This window comes from Lichenostomus cassidix, chromosome 3 (assembly GCF_008360975.1).
Source record: "Lichenostomus cassidix isolate B80296 chromosome 3, HeHo_3.0, whole genome shotgun sequence".
Taxonomy (NCBI): domain Eukaryota; kingdom Metazoa; phylum Chordata; class Aves; order Passeriformes; family Meliphagidae; genus Lichenostomus; species Lichenostomus cassidix.
The window spans coordinates 24,654,145-24,679,292 of NC_139483.1; the positions used below are offsets into that span (position 1 = coordinate 24,654,145).

The 25,148-nt window shown below is 36.5% G+C and overlaps 1 protein-coding gene across 3 annotated transcripts in view; it reads right to left on the reverse strand.

The window, feature by feature from the left end:
- THADA (THADA armadillo repeat containing) overlaps window positions 1–25,148 on the reverse strand; it is a 217,139-nt gene that overhangs the window by 126,524 nt on the left and 65,467 nt on the right. For all 3 annotated transcript variants that reach the window (XM_085054961.1, XM_085054962.1, XM_085054963.1), the window contains 21 exons: window positions 24,693–24,791; window positions 23,257–23,351; window positions 22,709–22,839; window positions 21,790–21,938; window positions 21,603–21,635; window positions 21,020–21,068; window positions 19,947–20,137; window positions 19,206–19,300; window positions 18,691–18,911; window positions 17,044–17,735; window positions 16,290–16,441; window positions 15,992–16,147; window positions 15,190–15,312; window positions 14,207–14,330; window positions 12,643–12,791; window positions 11,556–11,766; window positions 10,774–10,909; window positions 10,298–10,434; window positions 9,682–9,840; window positions 8,390–8,547; window positions 3,874–3,983 (listed from right to left, as the gene is read on the reverse strand). In XM_085054961.1, coding sequence (XP_084911087.1) covers window positions 3,874–3,983; window positions 8,390–8,547; window positions 9,682–9,840; window positions 10,298–10,434; window positions 10,774–10,909; window positions 11,556–11,766; window positions 12,643–12,791; window positions 14,207–14,330; window positions 15,190–15,312; window positions 15,992–16,147; window positions 16,290–16,441; window positions 17,044–17,735; window positions 18,691–18,911; window positions 19,206–19,300; window positions 19,947–20,137; window positions 21,020–21,068; window positions 21,603–21,635; window positions 21,790–21,938; window positions 22,709–22,839; window positions 23,257–23,351; window positions 24,693–24,768 — 3,347 coding nt within the window. In that variant the 5' untranslated portion in view covers window positions 24,769–24,791. The remainder of the gene's footprint in view (window positions 1–3,873; window positions 3,984–8,389; window positions 8,548–9,681; window positions 9,841–10,297; window positions 10,435–10,773; window positions 10,910–11,555; window positions 11,767–12,642; window positions 12,792–14,206; window positions 14,331–15,189; window positions 15,313–15,991; window positions 16,148–16,289; window positions 16,442–17,043; window positions 17,736–18,690; window positions 18,912–19,205; window positions 19,301–19,946; window positions 20,138–21,019; window positions 21,069–21,602; window positions 21,636–21,789; window positions 21,939–22,708; window positions 22,840–23,256; window positions 23,352–24,692; window positions 24,792–25,148) is intronic.

Sequence of the window (25,148 nt, forward strand, 5' to 3'; positions counted from 1 at the left end):
ACTTTATTTATTAGAAGGTGAAAGAGTTATTGCCTTAGAGTTAGAAACTTTAGAGACTATTGACTTTGCAATGGAGATGACTACTCCCTTTCATTTGGCAGCTCTGTCTCCTTATGGTCTGGCAAGAAGCATATTGTCATAAGAAGCAGGTGGCCCTAAACTTAAATAACGAAGCATTGCAATATAAAAACTAAGGTCTCAAGCTCAAATGGCATTTTCCAGAATGAAATAGTAATTATTTCTACCAGATCAAACAAATACTGCTGCTAGTGAAAATATAACACAGTAAATTGATATACAATTTTTACTGATACTGACAGATTAAACATTTGTAAAATCAAAGCAGGATTTTTCTTTATCATTACCATTTTCCAGAAAACTGTTATGGTCCTAACTTGCTGCAGCACCTAAAATAGTGTTCACCAAACTTAAGTTCCAATTTGAACATTCAGAAGTCTTCAAAATAAACTATTCTTAAGTAAACACATTTCACTGTATGGCACACCTCTTCCCAAACCTTACCCTTGCATTGTGCAACCATAGTGAAGCAAAGCACTAGAGCCGTAGCCATGCAACACCATTTCAGATTTCTAGAAATCTTTATGCTCTACCTGATCTCTCAGGAGACATCACTGAATAAAAGAAAAGCAAAGCAAGCAAAATGCCATTTGGTAGAGAGAAATTGTCTGAGTAATAAGCATTACAGGAGATTCAAGTTTAAAACAGATTTCTGATTTTCCTTAACCACCATCAGACCAAAGGAGGATTCGTAATTTCTCCAGGCCTTTGACAGGAAACAGTCTTTTAAAAAACACATTGCTTATTTCGTTGATATTATTTTGTTGCTTGTTATGTAACTGTATGGATTTCTGAAGGTGCAGCTGCAGGCAACATTAAGCAGGCATAACAAAGGGAGCATTACACTCCCAGAAGGAGTATCAGCAGGGAAACAGAAGAATGTTAACTTGCATACTTAGAGCAGACTCAGCAATTTACATCCAAATTTCAAGACAGATCAATTTCATCAGGCTTGTAAGAAATCTCTGCAGAGGAAATATTTTTCTTTCACCGCTAACTCAAACAGGTCTGAATACCATCATTCTGTCTAAAAAGTCTGCTCTTGGTTTTTATAAAAACTGGTGTTTAAGGGTTGTATAGCTAAAAGCAAGCTCAGATAAAAAGACACTGCAGCATAGTTTTTTTATTTTTAAATGTTTGGTATAGATAAGTGAAGGACCCTGTTCAATTGGAGTCATTCATAAATGCCTGGGAAAAGGATTTGGCACAGTCTTAGTAACAGATTTTTCACTGTGTTCTATAGAAAGAACAAACTCAAGTGTCTGAGATGCTTCTGTACATCTTGAGTTCAATTCTGTTTAACAAGGTATCACATTTAAGCTGCACTTTACAATAAGCTGCCCCAGACAAAAGCTTTCTCCTCCAGCATTTGTGGACACAACAGTAAATTAATAGAGATTCTGACACACGTCCTTCAAGACTGTCCATGAGCCTCTCAGCTCTGGAGAGAGGTAGGTCAGCTGGGATTTACTTGCAGAATGAAGTCCCTCAGCTGCAGCAGGGGATATGGAAAGACTCCATGACAATCAACAGACCTGCAAGGCAGCTGCATTCACAAAGACTTAATTTGCCCCTTTTGGAGGAGAGTCTCAAAATACTCCTCATATCCCAGGAGGACCAAATCAAAGAGTCATTTCCTGTTCTGGTATCAGTCTCCTTTCTCCTTTGTTTTAAATACAAATATAAGCCTTGAGACCTGTAGTTCCTGGAAAATAATGTCTTTTGCTGAAACCAATGTACTTCCACAGGGCTGCTCTCCAGTTCTTGTAAATCTTTTTTCCCAAAGGAACACTTGGTCTATTTGAAATATGGTAACTTTAAAAACGCTAGGCAGTATGGATGATCAAAAAAATTGTAATGGACAAGTGCTAATTCATAAGAGGAAACTTCCTTAATTTTGGAGGGGTTTTGTTTTAGATGATACAAATATATCACTTAATGTTTGAGTAATTCTCAGCCAAGCAGCATTCTCTTGGGCTTGGCACTTCATTTTTCAAGCTAACATAGGGCTGCCATTAAGCTGATTGTGATCCATTAAATACAGTGGCAGAAAAGAGGAGAGGCAACAAACACATCAGCAGCTTTTCCAAAATCTGGGTAGATTTGCTCTACTCTTTGTCACATCGTTCAAGAGAAATTTAAAGACTGAAAATCAAAGAAAAGCAGTTTGCCTGCTATAAACTAACTGCATTGTTTTAGTTGTTTTCCATTATTTCCTGCTTTTTACTTTGCCTTTGCTACAAAGTTCACAGAACGCTTTGGGTAGGAAGGGACCTCAAAGATCATCAGACAGTCCTGCATATTGACTGAGATCAGACCAGTGGAGATGTACATGTTTGGATTACCTCCCTTCTCTCAAAAAGACTTGTGGTAGTAAAAGGCATGTTTGTTGGTTGGGGTTTTTTAAACTGTATTACTCTGATGGCCAGACTCTCTCTTCAATTTGATGGGAGAAAACTTACATCACCTTATAACTTCCTGAACCAAGTCTTCCTAGTATAGAAGAACACCAAAATATCTAAACAAATGTGTATATAACATATGAACAGGCAAAAAGATAAGCAGTAAATTTCTTTTTTGAGTAAATAACCAAGCATAAAGTAAGGTTGTGTGAGCACTCAGCAAATTCCTCTACCCAATTTAAAATCCCTCAGATTGCTCTCACTCCAAAGAATAATAATGTACCATGTGCAGACAGATCACCAACAGAATCATGGCATGCAGTTTAACATCCCACTAGCACACAGAATGAACACCATCACGTGTCAAACACCCATTTCTATAGCAGTGGTGCTACACACAAACAGCTGCCTCATCCAACATCCTGAGCAGAGACCAACCCCTCAGTTCTGTTGGGAAAACTGTCTGAGGGGACACACAGTGAACCTGGTCAGCCAGCCAGTCTGTACTAAAACCACCAAAAGTGTTTCCAGTAAGAAATGAAGGAGAAACAGATCTGCACCTCAAACTGGCTGATGTGGGGCAAAAGGGGAACACTGGTTACTTAAGCTGGCATTGGTGTGAAAATACAGGTACCTAAAATTGAAAATTTGACTGGTCTTTCAAAAAAACCCACACATATTGGAAAAAAAAAACACAGCAAAAAACCCCACCAAAATCTACACAGTCAGGAGAGATTTTGTCTTATTAAAACATGATTGTGATATAAACACTGTATATCAAAAAGAAACATTACCAACACTTGAAATCACTAGCTAAGCATGTAATGGAAATTCCAATCATCTTGCCCAGACTTCAGGACAATTCTGTTCATTTATTTCTTCTAGGAAACTATAAAATCACAAGGGGAAAGAAAAAAACAGAGTGCATATCACACCTTGTGATGCACTGTCAGGTAATCTTCCAAATGTCACAATAACCAACTCAGTGACAGGTAATAGAAGTTTCCAAGAAAATGTCCTGGCTAAAGCAAAAAGTCTGGCATACATTTTCGTAAAAGACTGGGAAAGGGGAGTGAGATGGAAGAACTCTACACTCCTACATTTCCCAAGAGCTTTTGAGAGCAGTTCAGGAAACTAACATGCCAGAAATGAAGAGAAATGCAGCAAGCATTATATGTCTGTATCATTTTTCAACGCCTAAGCACCACTGCTAACCATAAGTATTGCAGCTCAAGTCACAGACATCATGTAACTGTCATAATCATGCCTACACCAAATTTAAATAAAATCCACATGAAATCAAAATCTGCCTGCACAGCCAGTTCCAGGATCGATGCCAAGGGTTGGTAAAAAACTCTTCTGTTAAAAACAGAGTAAGCTGCCCATCTTGTACCTGGAAAGCATTTCTGTGAGTTGCACAAAGCCAGCATATGCCAATTCAAATGCACCTCTGTGTCTTGATTGCAGCAGATGATGTTTAAAGTAATCACCAATATTTTTAACCTAAAAAAAATAAAAGCTATTAAGCCATTTGAAATTATACATACATTATTTATACATGCAAAATATTCTGCAGTTAAAAGCAGCAATCCTCCCCCTGGTTGGAAAGGTCACTAGTAAAAGCAAAAAGCAACTAGAAGTCCTATAATAAACCCCATTTACTTTAATGATAAGTATTAGATTTAGTTTTTTAGGTTGAAGGGGTAGTTCCAAATTCTTTTAAAAAAAAGACATAAAATTGGTTATTTGTCTGTGATGAACATACTCAGACATCAAGAGAAGAAAGGGACAACTCAGATCTTCAGAGGAAACAAATTTAGAATCGCTCTTGTTTGCCTACACCCTTGCCTTAAATCCCACAGAAAATACCTACTAAAGCATAACAGCAGAAAAAAACATCTACACAAATATCTAAGATACAAAATTCAAACTCCAAAAATTGTACCTAAGGGAAACATATATACATTAGGTAATACATAGATAAATACAAATTTTAAGGTTACAGAATTCTACGTAATTGCTGTTGACCATTAGAAACAATTTTAAAATGAAAAAAATGTATGTATGTGGTAATGGGAGTTATTTTTAAAAGCACTAAAAATGTAAATGTGGTAACTGAACTTTTACTTACAGTTATTCTCTAGATCTCTATTACAATACCAAGTTTTTAAATCTTTTTGGAAGTTCACAAATCTACGCAACCTCATTTGTCTTGTTTTTTGGGTTTTTTCTTTTAATTCTCACCCATTTTCAAGGTCTAAATCAAACTTCCCATTTGATTTGTTTAAAATGCAGAGCACATACTTAATTCCATTATGCAAAATTTTCTTCTGCAGTCTTTCCAAAAAGTTCTCCAGCAGAAGTTTTAAAGAAACTTTTATATAGAACATGCATAAAATCACACCAAGTTTGCTATAAAATTCTGCTTGCTCTGTTACTTATACAATTATTCTAATACTTTAATAGTCTGACAAGTAATTAAGTTGTCAGGGAAGTTAATGTCATATCTACCTATATGGTTTTTCAACCTCCTGTTAAGTAATTTGCATTACACCCAAGCAATGAGATTGAAATAATTTAAAAAAAAAAAAAAATCTGAGACAGTCTACTTATTTCCTGCAGCTAAAACTCACCTAATGTGAAACACACAATAAGTGGAGATACTAGAGCTAAAAAAGTTATTTCTGAGTGGATTTTAAAGTAGCTTATGTAGCCACAGGGTTTCATTTCAGCCTTCAAGTCCAAAAAGAAGGAGTAAGTGCCCTTTATTCACAAGGAACTGACCCACAGACAGAGCAATTCTCCAGGTGTGTAAACAAAACCAAACCAGGAAAACCATACACATGCAAATCAATTTACCAGCCTGTCTCACCACTACACTTATATTTTTAGAATAATTGATAAGAGGTTTTTTTTTTTTTGGTCACAACTTCCAACTTTACTATTGATATTTCTGAGCTTTTTGCTACAGCCAAGCTGACTAGAACTTGCATCAAACTGAACTCACAGGCTAGAAGAAGCACTGCCATAACTCAGGTCTTGGTCAGAAATTTAGAATATAACATGTCAGTCTTACTAATTCAACAATCAGCAACTTGCAGGGCCACACTTGCTGCTGAGGGCAGGAATCTGGGTATTCAAGATATAAATTACTAAATTAATCAAAAGATTAATACAAGCCATGGGATAATGAAATCTTTACTTCTACTGTCTGTTTCTTTTCACTTTGGCACACAGCTCTGGCAAGGTTATCTCCCAAAAACATCTTAAAACTTCCCAGGTGAGATAAACAGCAGTTTGAAGAAGAGCTAATGTTCCTCCAGACTTGGAGCACTGATGATTTGCACATCATATGACAAAAACAACATTGAACTTGCATTAGGTGTCATTTTGTCTATTACCTGGCAGCTACATGATGCTATTTACATTGATTTTCTTAACAGGCAGAGCTTTGAACCTTCCATCTCTGGACTTTTAGGATCAGATAGAAAATGAAAAGCAGAATATGCAATTGAATGGAGAGATTCCTCCAGCTATATGCTGCATTCCCTATGTCTATTTCTAAAGGCAAAGCAACCACTGTAAAATAGCTGAAGTTTTGAAGACTGCTCTATACACACCTTTCCACCCCAAGGAGCTGAAAATGTCACAGTCAGTGCATACAGGGGCATCAGCTGCCAGGCAAACACAATCTCATACTCAAAAAAGGAGGAGAGCACAGATCTAATACTAAACCAACTTCTCAGCAACAATCAGAAAGTATCATACAAGAGCTGCTTCCCTGCCAGCCTCTCCTACACAGGAACACAGCACAACAGACACCATCACTGCTACAAAGAGCAGCCCCCAACAGCCTACTGCCCACCAAGAAGCAGCTCTGTTGTGCCATTTCCTAATGCAGATCAGCACTGTAAGACACCAACCATCGGCAGGCTCCATTAAAAAAGCAGGTGAAAACAATCAGGAGACTGTGAGCAAATTCAACACTGATCTTTTGCAAAAATAAATTATGACATTGATCCCACAAGGCACAATTCAACACAGATACTGACAGACATGGAGTAAGGTATAACAGGAGGAAGGTTTACAACAGGATGACACAGACTGGCCAAGAGGTGCTACAAGATTTTTCTCAACAGTTACGTAGCCCTGGCTTAAGGCAAGATGACCAAGGTTTCTCTCGAAGTTTTCCTTCTCTGTATTCTTGAATCTCTTTCAAGACTTACAAAATGAAGAAAAAGAATGGGCAACTTGAAAGAGTAGTTCTACATGCATAAGATAACAATTTTCTTATTTGTCAACACTGAAATGTGTTTACAAAGTCTGAAGCCACAGCAGTTATGGCATTGACATTTTTAGTCATTTGTGATGAAATCCCCCCCTTTTTGTTTTTTTACTAAAAAGGGTAATGCCCTACAGCACAGGGAAAATGCCCACACTTTTCCTATAATGTTTTTTGTACATTCAGCCCAATTGTATTTCTTTATGTATTTCCTTGCAAGCCTGAAGAAAATCAGGATTTCAAATGGACTACTCATCAATTAGCATTCTTCAGATTAGAATGCAGGCATTCTGTTTTACAGGAAGACATCTGAAGCACAAATAAGTTAAAGAGGCATCTATAGGAAAAGGAATCTTCATAGAATCACAGAAAATCCTCAGCTGGAAGGGACCCCCAAGGACCATCGAAGTCTAACTCCTTTCTTAATTACGTATTATTTCTGAAAAGGCACCTATCAATGTCTGCTTTCTAAAAACAGAGGTGCTGCGGTTAGAACTGACTCATTCTAACACACCAAATCCTCTTTGACTTGATGCAGATTAAGGAACATAATGGTGGAAAAACATATCTGTTCTCTCATCTGCCCTCCAGACCCCTGCAACAATACAAGCACAGCTGTTAACCAGATGAAAACATGAGGACTGGAGACAGTGCAAGAATAAAGACACCAACACTATTTCCATGGCACCACGACATCAGATAAGAAATAAGATCTGGAGTACATAATACTATCATTTATTTCAGGATGTAAAGTTCTAACACCTAAGGAAAAACTAAATGAGCATTTTCTGTTAGAATGAAAAAGAGCTTAAAAAGTAGTTGTTCTTTCATATTTCAGTCTTCTGTGCAAACTGGTTTTGTTGAAACCATATGGAAATGAAAAGGTCATCAATTAAAACCAGAAATTTAATAAACAAAATATTTCCCAAATAAAGGCCTGTGGTAATCTAATTTCTTGTAAACACTGAACTCAACATTCTGCAAGAGACCCAGATGGCATATTAACATTTCTGATTTCTTAAATCAAAAAAATTGGAGGAAAGAAACAGTCACATTACATACAAATTATTCTTAATAATGGATAGGAGCACAACACTAAGACTAGTCAGCATGTATGACTATCAGAACTATTGACTTGGAAGTTTAATTAAGGAAGAGATTTAAGCAGAATCCCAATATGTACAGTTCAGAATTACTCAAAAGACTTTAAATATGAAGTCAGTTTGGAAGATTTTTTAGCAATTCTATTAGAGACTAATATATCCTGAGAGATAAAGACAAAGCGGAGAGAGGCAGGCAGGCATTGCCATCCCTAAACACAGCATACATCTCAAATATCCCAATAAAAGTAGAATCAGTGAGTTTGTTAGTTATGTATAATAATTTCTTCACTTAGCTGTTTTTACTGTGGTCATGCTTTGTGAATACCACTTGATCAAAACCAGACTGATGACCAAGTATAAAAAACAAAGAAAGGCTGAGACCATGGCAATCAAAAGAAATTGAAAACCCCCAATCTTTCCCAAACAGAGTGTATATTTAAGAAAAAGATTTTCTGAAAACTGCCTTCACCTCATTATCACCCAAGAAGAAATCACAGGTTTTATATTAAAAATTACTTCCCTACCTGTTCTACAGTAATCAACCCATCCAAAGGTTCAGATGTAGTCTGTGAAGGCAAAAGTTTACACAGTGTCCCTAGGAGCAGAGATACTTCCTTCATGCTTCTCCAGCAACACACAAGAACCATTTGAGCTGTGACATCACACGCTTGCCTGTCTTTGCCTTAAAAACAAAACAAAAAGAAAAAAACCAACAAACGCAATCGTTTATCTCAGAGTTCTCAAATGTAGATGTGTAATTTAAACTTTACTTAGCCTGACTGCCTTACAAAACACAATTATCTATGAAAACGTTTCTAAACTTGCCTACCCAAAAGATAATTCAGTCTTGTTGACCCTGATTGCTTTCCCTCCTCAACACTTGGTGTACTTTCTTGCACTCGGAAAAGGCAGCAGTATAAACATTTTGCCAGAGCAGTGGTATGTTAAAGAGCAGAAGTCTTTCGGTCCCAACTGGTACTTCCCTGCACACGGGAACATCTCCTGCTTTGCAGGCAGGCATTGCCCATCCATCGCTCCCTGCAGTTACCCAGGTGCTTCCCAGGAGGAAAAGGCTTTGCCAAGGCAGCGCGTTTGTGGCGCACCGCCGCCACCTGGTGGCCGCTGCGGCACTTGCACGTGTTTATCACCCCATGCTCATGAAACAAAACATAGCCCACTAAACCATTTTAAACACAACAAAAGCAACCGGGGAAAGGAAGTTCAAGAGCTTGCATAAACTACTAAATTTAAAAATGTATGGATATTCTATAAGTTTATTCTGGCCCATACTAAAGATGTCAAAGTTTATGATTTCTTTATCATTGTAATGTTCCATTTCATGGCTGCTCTTCATTGAAACAGACAAATACTACCTAACAATTTTCCACTGGAATCTTTCAAACTGAAGCTTCTGCTTATGTAATTTTATGAAACAAGATGTATTGCATGAACATATTGTCCACCACCCTTGTGTATACTGGAGAGGAAAATCACAGTTAACACTTTCAACAAGAAATGCATTAGAAGCATTGCTTGATAGAGAAGGTGTTCAAGATTACCTGGTCAGTGCAGTTAAGGCAACAGAGTCTAGGCCAATAGCAAACAATTAACTTTCATTTGTGTCTTAAGATAAATTAACCAATCTTCCAGAAACACACTGAATTAGTCTTTAAAACCGTGTCCATGGACAACTAGCATCTGACGGGTAAGAACTGAAACATTATACAAGCAAGTAATTTCTAACTGATCATCCACAAAACTTGCCTGCTCTATAAAAAATACCTGAATTTGATTACTAATATAGCCTTGGATTTACCTCTCATTTCTGTGCAACTGTTTTTCATTGGCATCTGGCCAGCCAGCTTTTCAGATTCTTCTTTGCAGTGTTCTTTCAGAATTTTTACTTGCATAAAATAATCATTTGTGTCCTGTGGTTGTATCTCATGAAGAATCGTCTGCAGACGACCTGAACTTTCTGTACATTAAACAAGAAGGATATCTAAGATATTGATGTTCTTTATATTGATGTAATTTATATTCCAGTTCTTTATATTGATGTAATTAATTTTGGGTGTACAAGTAGAAAAGAAAGCTATTAGCACTAAAAGCAAAACAAAAAAAAGAACAAAAACCCAACAAAATGCAATAAGGTTCTATGGTGATTAAAGCGATTCTAGAAAAAAAAAACCCCAGAATTTACAGTCTCCTGTTTTGAAAGAGATGCAACAACACAATCTGCAAATATTTATGTTGTTTTAGTGAAGAAGTCAAGACAACTTTATCAGAAATCAAGGACGACTTAAGGTTATGATACAAAATAAGAAGCTGAAGGGGAGGGGTGCTCACTCTAGTTCTGAATTACTGCAAGACAAAGACCTTCAGGAGCATCAGATTTTAAAATAATTCTTTTGGAAATCTGTTTGTTCCTTTACCTGGATCACAGTCCATTGGAATAAGACCCTCTGGTGATGAGCTCTGTACTACTGGTGATACTACAGCAGAGAGGCTGTATGACATCAGAATGAGCCTGGACACCATTTCCTTCCATTCAGATACCAGTGTCAAGTTACTTCAAAAAATAAAAATCAAAACCAAAATCACATCCAAAACACATCACAACATGGATTAAAAATAATTTTATATTTAAAAGAAAGAACCAAAATTACAAACACTTCCACAACATTATTTATGAAAACTATAAATAGGGTAGAGATTGAAAAGTCTAAAGGCTGAGTTTAACACATAAAAAGGAAGTATCAAACACAGCAGCAGCCAGGAAGAGTTCCAAAAGCCACAGGTACTGAATTTCCTTATAAATAATACTGTGTTCTTTTATGTTCTCCTGAACAGCTCTTCCATTGCACTTAAATATGGAGTTACAACTTCCAATTTAGTATGCTTTACTTACTTGAAGGGTAATTGCTGTAAAGCCCCAGTTATACAGTGCACTCTCCCATACATTGGGAATGATGCTGCTGCTTGAAGCAGAGACTTCTTGGCTTGGAGTATTTCTTCTTCAACATGCACCAACAAAAGCTTGATAACTAAAATATTTTAAAGCACAGATTTTCATTATACAATCATATGTTTTATTTTCTAAGAAACAAATCTGCTCTAAGAAGCAAGAATAAAACCTGTTTACACAACAATCCAATGGAAAATGCACAGCAATTTCCCTTATTATATTTTTCCCTCTTTTGTCATTGAAATAGAAGTTAGCATTGATCTTCAGTTACCTAAACTCCAGCAGTATTTGTTATAGTCAATTGCATCTATCTGAATCAAATGGCAGCTGTGAAAAGCACAACCCAGACCTTATGCCCAAGGACAATCCCACAACTCATGATGAAGCCACAAGGAGTTACCCACCACATCCTGCAAGCCAGACTTGACCCTTATAGCCACATTAATACAATGATCAGTACAGCAGAACATGAAAGATTGAAAGTTCTTCATTAAATAATTAAACCTTGTGTTTTCCACTAAAAAACCTGGCCCATTTTCAAGGACATGTGTGCAAAGGACTAGATTAAGATCTTACTAAAGCACCTGGTTTAACAGCAAAACAAAAGATACTTAAAATCCTATTAGAAATAAGCATCTCTTACTCACTAAGCATCCTACCAAAAGCCTTAAGGAAAAGCAGCAGAATTTCAATAAATATAATAAACTTTTCCCCCAAAATCTTACCTGCCAAAGTGTTCTTCTCCACTGTACTGACTGATGTGTTTTCATCCACCTGGGAGTTATGCTCAAGCCATTTTCCTAAGCAAATATTCTGCAGTCCTTTGTGATATATTAAAAAGTTCAACAAATAAGAAGCAGTGACACAATCATATGGCTTGGTACTTGTGCTAAGATCCATTGCTGCTTGGAATAGAAGATCTACATTTTCAGAATCCTGGGGAAAAAAAAAAAAAACAAACAAAAAACCCACTAATATTGCTCATTTTATTGAGCTTCCAGATTGATTTAATTAAGCTTCTTGCCACTCTGGAATCTGAGAACCTGCTTTGCATTACATTTGCTGGTGCAAAATATTTCTTAAACATTTCTTTTGTGCAGTCATCACCTAACACTCAAAAATGCATGTGCATGTATTTAGCAAGAATGCAATTATATGCACATTGAGGATGGGGACAGCCATTTATAAAGCAGTATTCAATCACACTGCACTTAAGAGGAAGATTTTTTTTTTTTCAAAATACTGTGTTTAATCTGCTAATGGACATTAAAGAGAAGCATAGTTTACTTGGAAGCAGTATTTTTTCATCTGTACTAGTTAATTTAAAAATAACTTTTCATTACTTTATTACAGACAAAACAGTATCAAATCAAAGGGCAAAATTTGTGAGAAATCAAAAAAAAAAACCCAATCAGATAATAAAATCTGAGATCAATCAGAAAGGAAAGGAAAGGAAATAGGGAGCTGAATTTCTTCAAATGCAAGAGTAACCAGGTCCAAATGCCTCAAATCATTTACAAAGGGAAGTCATGGTTAAGCAAAGAGCTTGCATTAACTATTTCTCTCTGATAGTTCATAGTCATACCCAATGAACTTCCCAGTTCCTTCATCCATTAGTGAAAGAAGCCTCCTAGGTAAGGGCAGAAGCTGTATAAAAATATGCAGGTGTTAGTGATGAACATTACTGCAGGCAACTTGGACCAACTTCTAAGATTCAGGAATCATGCTCTGTACCTAACCCAAGTACCTGGTATACTACAGAACACTCATCTTTCACAAAATTTCTCTCTTGAACCTCTTTGAAGTTCATACCTGTAAATTCAGTGCAACATCACGTAGTTTCATCAAAAGCCTAAATGCCAGAAGTTTTACTTCCTCAAAAGTGCTGGTAAAACACTGGATCAAAGTTTGGACACGAGCAGAATCAATCTCCTGATGCATCTGAAAAACCTGTGCCTGGCCTGTTCAAAGAAATTAATGCCTTAGTTTTGCTGTAACTCTCTCCAGAATAAGCACTGTAATAACAGTCAGATTCTGCTTTGCTATACTTAAAGAAGAGTTATAATTTTATCTAAATTATTATTTTAATATTACTTCTTTTAGTAAGTCTTACAATGCCATGTTTAGTGCTAGGAATAAAAAAAGGCTTACCTTATCAAAAAAATTACTCTTAGTAATACAGAAAATAACTTATTGCCAAAACCAGAATCCCATATATCCCCATTAAATTCAGCATTGAAAATAATGGTTATTTGGTTTTGCTTAAAAATTCTTTTCATCTAAGTATGTATTATTAGAAAATAATTTCTTTCCAAAAAAGAGGTTAAAAGCTTCAGTGTGCTTTGGTGCTTGGTGTTTTGAGATCTTTAATATAGGAATAATCTCCTAAAATATAAGCCATTACAATTTCTTTTGGTTTTAATTTAGTTGTAAATGAGTTGTGAATTCTGGTTACTTGACCTAATGCTCTAAAGAAGACAGAAATTTTGAGTTGAAAACAACTGCACCACCATACAGCACAGAACACAACAGCTGAATCTGCTTTATAAGAGTAAATATCCAATTTATATAATCCTCAGATGCTATTATAAACAACTCAGGATAACTTTCCATTTCTAAAAAAGGCAGTAACAATATACTGCATACTCAATAATAATAAAATTATTATGTTCAGCATTTATCAAGGGGTTTTGCTGTCAAAAAGACAGCATTTTTTACTTCCTCTCAAAATCAAGTGTAATTTTAAACAACTTATTTCCTTAAAGAAAAATATTCCAATTTAAGACCAAAAACATACTTTTATGTTGGCCATATGATCCAGAGACAAGATTTAGCAAGACCATCAATAACCCAAGGCTCTAACAAATACTTCTTGAATTAAGGTTGTCATAACAACATGAAGGAAATTTAAAATAACAGCAGCACATCATCATTAACTGGCCAATAAAATTGTTTCTTACTTAGTATAATATCATGAGGATATGCAATCTTTTTCAATTGAGAGTTTTTGTGAATTCAGCATTTCAAACTATCAAGATATTTGTACACGAAAAAGGAGTAAAGTTATCAAATACCTTGAAACTTGTCCAGTTTCTTCATAATAACAAAAATACACTGAAAAACCTTGCTAAAACACAGACTGTGCAAGAAAATCTAAATTTATAGAAGATATGCAACAGGCCATAACTACTCACATTTACTTCAATATTCCTTTTTCCAATAAAACTTACTATCCTCCCTTGAGGTAAAATAAAAGCAAACCAGGAAATGCCATAGAAATTAAGGAGTAAGAATACCATTTGAAAGAAACTGACTAGCTGGCATACAAGGTACTTCAATACCTGCCATTCCTACAGTCTATGAATAGGCTTCTCACCTTTTGGAACAGAAAATATTTCTGCTATTGATTCCAAAATACTTAGTGCAGAAAACCTGGTTGGGTGTGATGAACCAGGAAACAATAACTCAAAAAGTCTGGTGCACACAGATGACATGAAATCCTGAAAAAGCAAATCACAAAGAAATTAAGATAGTTTACTTGCTGCCCTACAGACAAAAGCCTAAGCAACTGAATTCAGGACATTCTGCTTTACCCCAAAACTTATGACTTTAGAGGTAATTTTGGAAAAATGGGAGGCTGACATTCACAGTACTGACATAGTTTCTTGTTTCTTTGCCAGTCAATGTTGAACAATCATTTGGGTTTTTAAATACAATAGTTTCCCTTCTCCACCCCCACAAAAAGATAGCCATTGGATCAAATCTTGAAAATTGGCTGACCAGGAAAAGCATAACTCAAGGAACAGATTGACCCAATGAAACTGATGATGTGAGCCTTTAAATAGGATAAAAAGGACAAATATGAAAGAAGTCTTATGCTAAAGCTCCTTTCATTCATTCTCTCACTCACTGGTTATTCTGGTGACCTAGAAAAAGATTAAAGCTCAAAAGTTTTCTATTTTAGTCCAAGTAACAAACATTTAACACATCGTTTAAAGCTCACTACTAAATGGCCAACAGATGACAGGACATTTACCCTAAAAACCTTTTTTTTTTTGACTGAGAGTACCCCTCCAGCCATTCCTCACTTACTGCTGTTTCAATGCATACCACAGAGCAATCCCTCAAAAAACAACTTTCATTGGCTTTGAACAAAATTTACCTTAAAGATACTCTCCAAATATTAATGAGCATTCAGTTCATCAACAACAGTATAATTAATCAAAATTAACATACATAAATGCATCATAGTGGACAAGCTCCTCAGCACTGCTAACTTACCCAGCTGTATTTAGGAACAATGAACTTTCTGAAATGCTATTCCACCTCTACCATCTGCACCTCTAGCAGTCTACTTACTTTGTATTGCTGCAAAATCCTCAAAGGAGGCATTTTAGTTGAGTTTTCAACAAATTCTTGCTTGGTTTTGTTTTGCTCCAATTTATAAAGCACTTGAGAACTTTCTTGTATCCTGCAAAATAACTTTGAAAAGCAAGCAAAACATAGGTGAGACAAGAATCACTGACAGTGAAATTATAGGCAGATTTTCAGCTTATTTTCCAAATCATACTGCTTGTAATTTTTAGGAATTTTGCATACAGTGTACCACAGAACAGATCCTTCCCTCTCTACTCCAAACCCAAAGTTTTCCTTCCCATTTCTCTTGTGACCAATTTTTTCTCTCCTCCCTCTATACCTCCAACACTTTCTTCCACCTCCCTCCTTAAATTCATGCCTGGTCTTCTCCTCCTACCTCATTTTCTTTGGAACTTATGTTTATCTATTAAAAAAAAACCTCAATGCAGGTAATTTCTCAGTGACTCTTAAATCGACTCACTTCAAAAGTGCTTCCTCCATCTCTTTTACTACCCACAAGTAACATTTCCTTTCTTATCACATTCCCCTTTGCACAATTCTTCCATCTCATGCTCCTCAGCCTGCACCAGGTAAGAAAGGAAAGAGATGGGATTTCTCTTTTGGTTTTGACAAACTGACTCCCTCATTTTTCCCCCATCTCAATTGTTTTCTTGTTCCATGCTCCCTTTTTTTTGCCATAAACATAGTCTGATGAGCAACTTTATAACACACTCAGTGGTTTTTTTAAATGTTATTGTAACTAACATTAGAGGCACATTAGACATTGCTCACAGCTTGAAATTACCTTTCTCAGCAGAGAAACTATCTGTTGCTTTATGGAAGGAGATTGGCTGTTCAAGTTGTACATCATAAAAAACTGAATTAGTTGCATTTCTTCCAGAGACACAATTTCTGTGGTACGATGGGTTTCACAAAGTAAACCTAAAGCATCAATGCAAACCTGAAAGAGATTTCCAAGTTAATCACCAAAGAGTTCCTGGCACCTATGATGGCACCTTTGTTTCAATACAACAATAACACAATAATCAGGATCAAAGCAGTTGTTCTAATTTAAACACAAACATAAAAGGCTGTGCCTTTACCTGGCTGTGCTGATGAACTAGACCCTGTTTTATACATTCAGTGGATACAAGGCCACTGCTCATGATATTTGAAAGTTCCAGGTGTCCATGAGCCCTGGCTGTTCTCAGGCATGCCATTAATGCTCCAAGAGCTCCTCTAGTATTGCAAGAGCCTAAAGAGAATGAAAACCAGTAATAGTTACAGTTGTCAGAAACTTCCAATACTTTCAACACATAGCCTGCCCCCACCTCATTTTATTTCTGTTCCATAAATCCCAAAAGTGCTGCTGCTGTTATAGATTAAAGTAGTTCTAAATCACCTGGTTCCCAAAAGGCTTCATCTCAAATATGCCATATAAAAAAAAAGACCTTGAGAGGTCTCATAAGCCATTATTTTAGAATCACACTAAATTACTTCAAAACTACAAGAGAATCCTAACTCTTATAGTCACATATTTGCAAAAAAACCAGCCCAAATCTGTTACTGGACACACCTGTGTAAGAAAAAAAGAGCAGTAGTAGAAAATATGGATATGTAACAAACCCTGGCATGTAAAGAGAACCATAAGGCACACACAGAAGGAATACTACTTATTTTGCCCATGGCATGAAGACACACTTATGATTATTATGTTTTTCAACTTGAAATACTAATAGCAATAATAACCATCTGGAATTTTTCTCCCAAATTAATGCTAACAATAGATCAAAAATCACAACAGATTTTTTTTTTTTAATCCAACCACAATTACAAATACAAAGTTTATTTTCTTACCCAGATTAGCATCCACAGAGGCCTGAAGAATTCTAATCATGTAGCTCAGACTGTCAGGGTTACATTTGAGCAATTTTGGTAAATAATAATCTATTATATATGTAGTTTGGTCATGGTTTCCTTCACACAGTATTACCAGAAGAGGAGAAACCCAGATGTTGTGCCACTGGTCAATCCAGGTGCCTTGTTGAAAACTCACAGTAAAATGGGCTTTGTGATTTGTAAACATGGTTTCCAGAAGATCACTAGCATAAGGTGCAAGAGACTGATCATTCATTACATCCAAGATTTGTACTGGAATTGTTCTGTCCAACTGCAGTATATTTTCAGTGCCCACACACTCCACCAGACAGCCAAGAGAAGCATATTTCCCTTTTACATGCCAATTCAAGCTTAGTAAATGCTTTATCAGCCTTGCAAAGAATGGGTCTGATTTTCCATTGGATCCAGCAATGGTGGTTTGATGTATCTGAAGAAGATTCTTGAATATCAATTTGGTTTGGTGTCTGATAGCATCCAGAGGGTGGTCCCAGTGCGTATAAATGTATTCCAACAGCTTCCCAATTATGTCTGAGTTCCCATTAAGTTTGATTTTTAGATCTGGAGAGCATGAAACAAGGGCAGCCATTGCTGAATTAGTCCAAATAGCAAGGATTCTAGACAAAGATGTTACCACACTGGATTCTTTCAACCTTTTAAAAAGAACAAACAAACAAAAAAAAAGTTATTTTCACTTTTCAATTTTTACAAAAAATAAATTTTGTATTTCAGAATAACTATGCATCACATTAATTTACCTTACATGAAAACGGATTGGGAGACACAAGCCATTCACTGAGGAAAAGCAATGAACACAGAAGTGATGAAAAAACACATGCTTAGTTACCTGATGTGCTATTAAGTTATTGCAGCTAAACCCCCTAAAAATGGGGAAAAGAAACCATACAAGCCCCACAAAAATAAAATTTAAAAAAAAAATTACTGTGCACCTACTAACACTTGAGAAGCACTATGTTGTTGCATGTTTCTTGAAAATGTAAGGAAAACTTTTCACTGCCATATAAAATCACCTGAGAACCTCAGAACTGAGTACCCTATTGTGCAAAAACAAAACCACAAAACTGCCATCCATGGCACAACCAAAGGATGAACTGAATACATGTTTTAATCTCCAATCCAATAATGCTGGTGGGCCATTAGATGCAAGCAGTCAATGCTTGCAGCGAGAAAAAAAACAAAAAAAAACTCATCTCACGTCAAGTATTCCACTCACTGTCACACTTTGCTTTCTTCTGAACTTTCAGAAGGATAGGACATGATGCCCTGAAACTAAAGTTTATTTGTCTACATAAGAACTGGTACTGACACACCTTATCATAAGGGTATTAATAAATTAATCTCATTCATGTTAGAAAACAGAATTTTATTTTAGCATGCAACAAAAAATTGAAACTTAGAACTACATACGCAACATCATTGTATTTTTCAACTTTACAGAGTTTTTCTGAATATATTAAAAACACTGCACGATCTGTGCACAAAATCTAGTCTCATTACACTGAAAACATAAGATATTCCACCAGGACCACAGGGGTGGTCCCTCTCCTCCCAAAAATGAAACAACACAAATTAAAAAACAAAACTTACTCTGAACTCAAGGACAACAAGACTGATGCAATATCTAATAATAGTTTCTCTCCATTTTCACCCATGCTGCTATTCTTCCAATCCAGCATAGCCAGTGCTCCATGGCAAAGGAAGAGCCGGACAGAGTCTGGGAGCTCTGCTGTGCACAGAACCCCACAGCTCTTCACAAACCACACTGGTACACCTGAGGGTTCCACTGTCCCAAGTAGCAAGGCACTGATCTGGAACACAAAATAACACACATTACAGTATCTCAGCACAGCAGCAAAGCTATTTTGTGCACAGCTTAGAACACCTGAAGAGATTTCTTGTACATAGTTTTTTCCAAATTCAAAACCCAAGTCTTATTACTTCTTAGAGCAAGGAGAGAAGAAAGGATTTATACTCCAGCTAAGGACTCACAAAGACGCTGGCAAGCCCTGGCATCTGTATCAGCAAAGCCTCCAGACAACACTGATAGCACAGATTAACAACACCATGACATTGCACAGTCTTTAGCCAAGAAATACACTTACCAAGGAAGGTAATTCTTCAACAGGTTCATACATAGCTCTGGTAAACAAAATAACAGCCAGTCCTGAAGTAGTCTGAACAGTCTGCAGGAGCGTTGCTACAAAGACATTTTACATTAGAATGCAGCAAACACTGTGGGCTAGAACTATGTATCAAAATTATAAAAGATAGTACTGAATTTTGCTAGACTACTTGTAGTTGTATAATCTCAAATCTGCAGCATCCACCTGGATAGCAAATATTAACAACTTTATGGTACAGTATAATAAGAAACTGGTAAAATCTTTAACAGAAGAGAACACAGGACTGCCCACCAAGGCAAGGAGGGCTGAAGCAGAGCCTATTTACACATGTTAAATGCTACTGTATGAAAACACCTGTTTGAGAAGACAACACTACTATTTATAGTGTGCACGTAACAGCATATTTCATAGAGGTGTATATATTTCTGGTAGGCACGGACATTTGGTGACTCTCAAAAGCATTTCTCTTAGCTTCTGAACTATTAATAACAGCATTAACCTTGGTTTTTGTAGTGGGACAAGTTAAACGGTACAGTCTGGAACTGCTATCTACAAATCATAGCTCACCAAAAGACCAACTACTGCTCTCACTCCCACTAATCTCAGTAGTTCAATTTCCATGCAAGCTAGACTAAGTTTTTCTACATACATGTTGTTTACTACGAAGACAACAAGACTAAGTTAATAAAAATATTAGGGTTTTAATGTTACTAAACTTACCATCCATTAGGAAGTTTGTGGAACTTTTCAGTAGACTACACATACTTTGCCAAACAAAAGATTCACTGTGTTTCCAAAGACTTCCCTGGATATTTTCTTGCAATTTCTGTATAAGCATCATTGAAACTTTAATGGCTATCAGTAAATCGTGCATCAGCTGAGTCTGAACAACACGATTTCCATGATTCTTTCTGTGGAAAAAAGAGACAAGCAAGCACACAAAAAAGAAATTAAAACCATTCTTCACCATTCCCAGAAAACCATATTCTGCCAACTTCAGATAGAATTAATGGTAAAAACTAATTTATTGCTTGAGTTGATAAGATATATAACTACAGGAAAACAATGAGCAGACTCAAGGACAGACCATTAAAATTAAATTAATGAACAAAAATGACAAATTCTGCTACATTTTATGCAGGTTCCTCTGACAAACTTTCATTCGATTCTGCCTGAGCAGAGCTGAACTTTTCCAGAAACTTTCCATAAACGCCAACAAAATACAGTGCTGCTCCTTTCTAATTTTTCAAGTAGCTCCTCCATGTACTCAAAAACATATTTCTATTATTTGACTTTCTTCTAACATGAAGACAGAAAATATCTAAACTTCCAGTGTACAAAATACTTCATTAAGTACCCTTCTCCTCTGGGTACATGATGAGAGACCACAGTGAAGAAGCCTCACTTTATGAAGTGCTGGAAAATATCAAGTATGTTGATACTAAATTAAACACTCATGGAAAATGAAAGAGTCTTAATCTACCTGAATTTTGTATCTATTAATTACACTGTTTAGTTATAATTCAGATAGTAAAACCCACAACACAAAGGCCTCCCTTAAAAGTAGTAGCTCTAATACAGTATCAGTGCCTTACCTCTCTTGTATCATCATATGACCACAAAAGAAAAGAAACTGATAAGCAGCTTTTTAAATTTAAAATCTGTATCACTGTAAAATGATTTTCCCATCTTTCATCAATATATGGCTATCAAAGTATTTTAAACCAAACCAAATTATCTTGCAGAAGTGAAATAAAACCAGATAAAACAGAGCTTCTATTGAATTCACTTGCCTGTTTTCTTCCTGTATGTCAAGTAGTGACTTCTGCAGAAACTGAAGAACTAGTGAAAATAATTATGGTATGAATTTACTTACAAGAGAAACAGAACAGAAAATTTCCAGCAAAGCAATTACACATACACATCATACACAGCTACAATAAACAGTTACCCATACAGTGGTGATGCTTCTATTCCACCAACAAATTGAACTGACATTTCAGTGCAGACAAAAGCAATGCTAAAACAAAATCTCAAGCTGTTTTGTAACAACCTGGTACAAAACAAACTTCCAAACCACTTGGCCCAATCCTATGAGATACTGATTATCCCTACCAGAATCCCTGACTGGTACAGTCTCAGATTTATACCTGGGGTTGCCCAGTAAAGCAACACTGACCCCTGGAAGTTAAAGGTACAAATCAAAGTATTGTCTTTCACAAAAAAGTACCACCTGAGGTTACTAGTTTATTGATAATTAGCCAAGAGGGAATCAAATCTGACAGATCTACATGCCTACTTCATGTCCCTTCTTCACATAGACCTCTCCCCCAATAACCTGCAGTGAAGCTTATTTTACTATAAATACAACTTTACCTTCTTCAAACAGGTTCTTAATACTGGCTGTACCTAGAGGGAAGAAAATAAATTTTAAGTACAGAATACTAGCCAGAACTATCTATTTTACATAACTGCAAACATTACTATCAGGTGTGGCACCAAGGTGCAAAGCAGTGCAGAGTTTAACCATTCCATGTCACTGACACATTCCATGTCACTGTACCTAAGCTGAAGTCCTCCATACAGGAAGCCAGGTTGTCCAGCACTTTTCTGTACAAATACACATCCGTGGTTCTCAGTTCTTGCCGAAGGCAGCACACAAAGCTTTGCACAGCTGACACCATCCAATGTCCAGGAAGACCATTCAGTGAGCTGCAACAGGAAGAAACAGCACAATCAGTTTGCTTTTACTGAGGTGTTGAACATCTACTCGACCAAAACCAATGTCAGCTAAAACTCCAATACACAGACAAATGTTTCTTCCTGCATGAAAACATCACCTGTTTTAAAATCAACATGCACATTCTCATGTTGCAGCTAGAACACATGTCAAAGGGGTGCATAGCTTTGGGGTGGCCTGCAATCAAATACAGGATGGAAGACCTGCATCTTGGGACAATGAATGTTTTCAGACAAAGAAAGGAAGGCAGCTAAGCATCAGACCATAAAAAAATGTTAAGGCTATAATAAATTCACTAAATAAATACATCACTAATCGTGCAATAGAAAAAATTAAATACAATAAAATCATGTACAAGCAACCACAGTTGAGTTATGATTCCTCTAAACTGTCTTCTCTTAACAGAGCTGAGAGTTTGTATTTTAAATTTCTATTCTAACACTGGACTTTAAAGTTCAAATTGCTAATTACACACTATGTTGTCTTTCCAGTAATGAAACAGATCAAAACAATGCTTCACTTTGAAGTTATTTACCCAACCATGTGTTATTTATAATTAAGATTTTTAACTCAGCGAGAAAGAAGAACACTACATATTCACATATTAGTACTATGAATTTTCAATATTCAAGTTACAGCAATCTGTAGCAAATGACAAATTACTGACTTGTAGGTAAGGAAAGCATTAAAAAAAAAAAGCTACTCAAAAGTAGCTACGCAAAGCTACTACTCAATTTTTTACCTTGCTAACACTTTCTTCAAAGGATTCTTCACACCGAGTGAAAAATATGTCTCCCCCAAAACATCCAAACAAGCTTTAACCATGGGATCACCTGCAGAGTTCTGATCCATCTGCTTCACCAATGGTATAATCTATAAACAAAAGAACACATGAACAAAAACCTCTGGATATACCACCTTTAACAGTGGCAGATTTCCCTCTCATTCAAGCATATGGTGCAAAACTGTCCTCTCTTACCCACTTCCCTCTGAGTTTCAAGTTTTAAATAATGTTCCAAGAACACCTCCAAAACCAAGAAACATACATACAAAATAGGCAACTTGGTATCACTTGCCTTCCACCATTTTCAGTAACTGTGGCCTTTGCTAATTTAAGTATGAGAACTACATGTCTACCTGATGCATGTGCAGCAGCAACAACTGCTTTTTATGTGCTTCCAGGAATGTACAAAACATTACAAGTTTATTTTAGAGCTGTACTTGCTATTAGCAGCACACAGGACACACTGTCAGTTACCAAAAGCCACACTAACAACAGTGAAACCTTACTTTTTTAATACACTGGATCTGCTGGATGCCATTTCTCAGCTGTGCACAGTGAAGAAGCAGAGATGCCAGATTTTGCTCTTCAGCCTTTGAAAACCCTGCATTTGGAAAAGAGTCCCTTTTTATGAAGGAAGTACAATAAGCAGTCTAAATAATACATAACTTGTAATAACAAGAAGTGACTACTAAATTCTTACATGTTTTTCCTGTTCCAGTAAACCCATTGGTGCCACAAACATTTAAGTCACCTTACACCTTAACACAATTTTTCTTCCTAACAAGTGAAAAAAAAACCAGTTTCACTGGAACATAACAGTAGGCCTCATTTGCAGTAAGAAGACCACTGTTGCAAAATCACAGCATGGCTGAGTTGGAAAGGACCTCTGGAGGTCATCAGGTCCAACCCCACTGCTCAAGCAGAGTCACCTGGAGCTGTCACCACTTGTAGAATCACCAGGTGGCTTCTGAATACCTCCAAGGCTGGAGACTCCCCAGCTTCCCTATGGAAGCTGTGCCAATCCTTAGTCACATTACATTACGAAAGTGTTTTCCCTCACATTAAAAGATGTTTAGAGGGAATCTTTTGTTTCAGTTTGTGCCAATGCCTTCCTGTCCTATCACTGTTCAGCACAGAAAAAATACTGGCTCTGTGTCCTTTATGTCCTCCCTTCAGCTATTTTTTACACATTGCTAAGATCCCCCTGAGCCTCCTCTTCACCAGCCCAAAGAGTCCTACCTCTCTTAACCTCTCCTCACAGGAGGGATACTCCAGGCCCTTCATCTTAGCCCTTCATTGGAGTCTCTCCAATGTGTCCATATTACTGCTGTACTGAGGAGCCAAGAACTGGATGCAGCACTGCAGGTGGGACCTCAAAGCAGCTTTAGTATACAAATCTTGTATTACTTATTTTTGGTTTTTTTACAGTAAATATCACTGGAAGTTTCTCTCATCAAACAAACAAAAGAAATCCCCACCAAAGAAAGCACCATTTGAACAGTAGTTTTAAACAACTTAACTACAGAAAACAAAAAGACTGGGAAAACGACCTCCAGAGACCCCTTCCAACATCAATCATTCTGTGCTTGTTGGAAATTCAGTGCTATCCCACACATTAAGGCTAGCACTTCAGATATCACTGAATTAAAGGCCTGCAAGTAGGATCACAATTAGGACCTTCCACTACCTTAACACCAAAGATACAAGAAAGCGTATTCACACCGAAGCCACGATGCTGTAAAGTATTATTTTTAACTGCCAAGGTAAGAAGTAACAGTCATTACAAAATAAAAACAAACCACAGCAGAGCAAACACACCTGAAACTCACAAAGCAAAACCATTATTAACACATGAAACATAACAAGCAAAGCAGATCAATTTCAGTAGCTACTAAAAGGCAAGAGAAGTCACATTAGCTCAGAAAAAAACCACCCTACTTACTCTGAAGTTTTTCAAGCTGATGATGATCAAGAAAGAATGCATCCACCTGAATTTCCTTCTTCTTCTTTAAAACCATTTTAGCTGATTAAGAAATACTTGCTAAAAAAAAACAAACAACAGACAAAACATTAAAAACCCAAAACGGGTCACATGGTTTTAAAAACATAATGATAAACACTTCCTACAATAATGGTCTTTTCACTATTCTATTGTCCTGAAATAATATCTAGTGCATTATCTGTGCAATTTTTTTTCAAGGAAATAGCTTGTTATCAACTTTAACTGTTTCCAGCATTTCATCCAAACTTCACTGAAACTTTACAATGCAAACTGGTAGTAATACACATGCTGTATGAATGATGTACTGTCTCACTGGGGTTTTCACTAATTGTTATGTAGTCTGTGACATGACCCTGGATCACTGTTTGGAAACATCATGCAGAAGCACAGAATTAA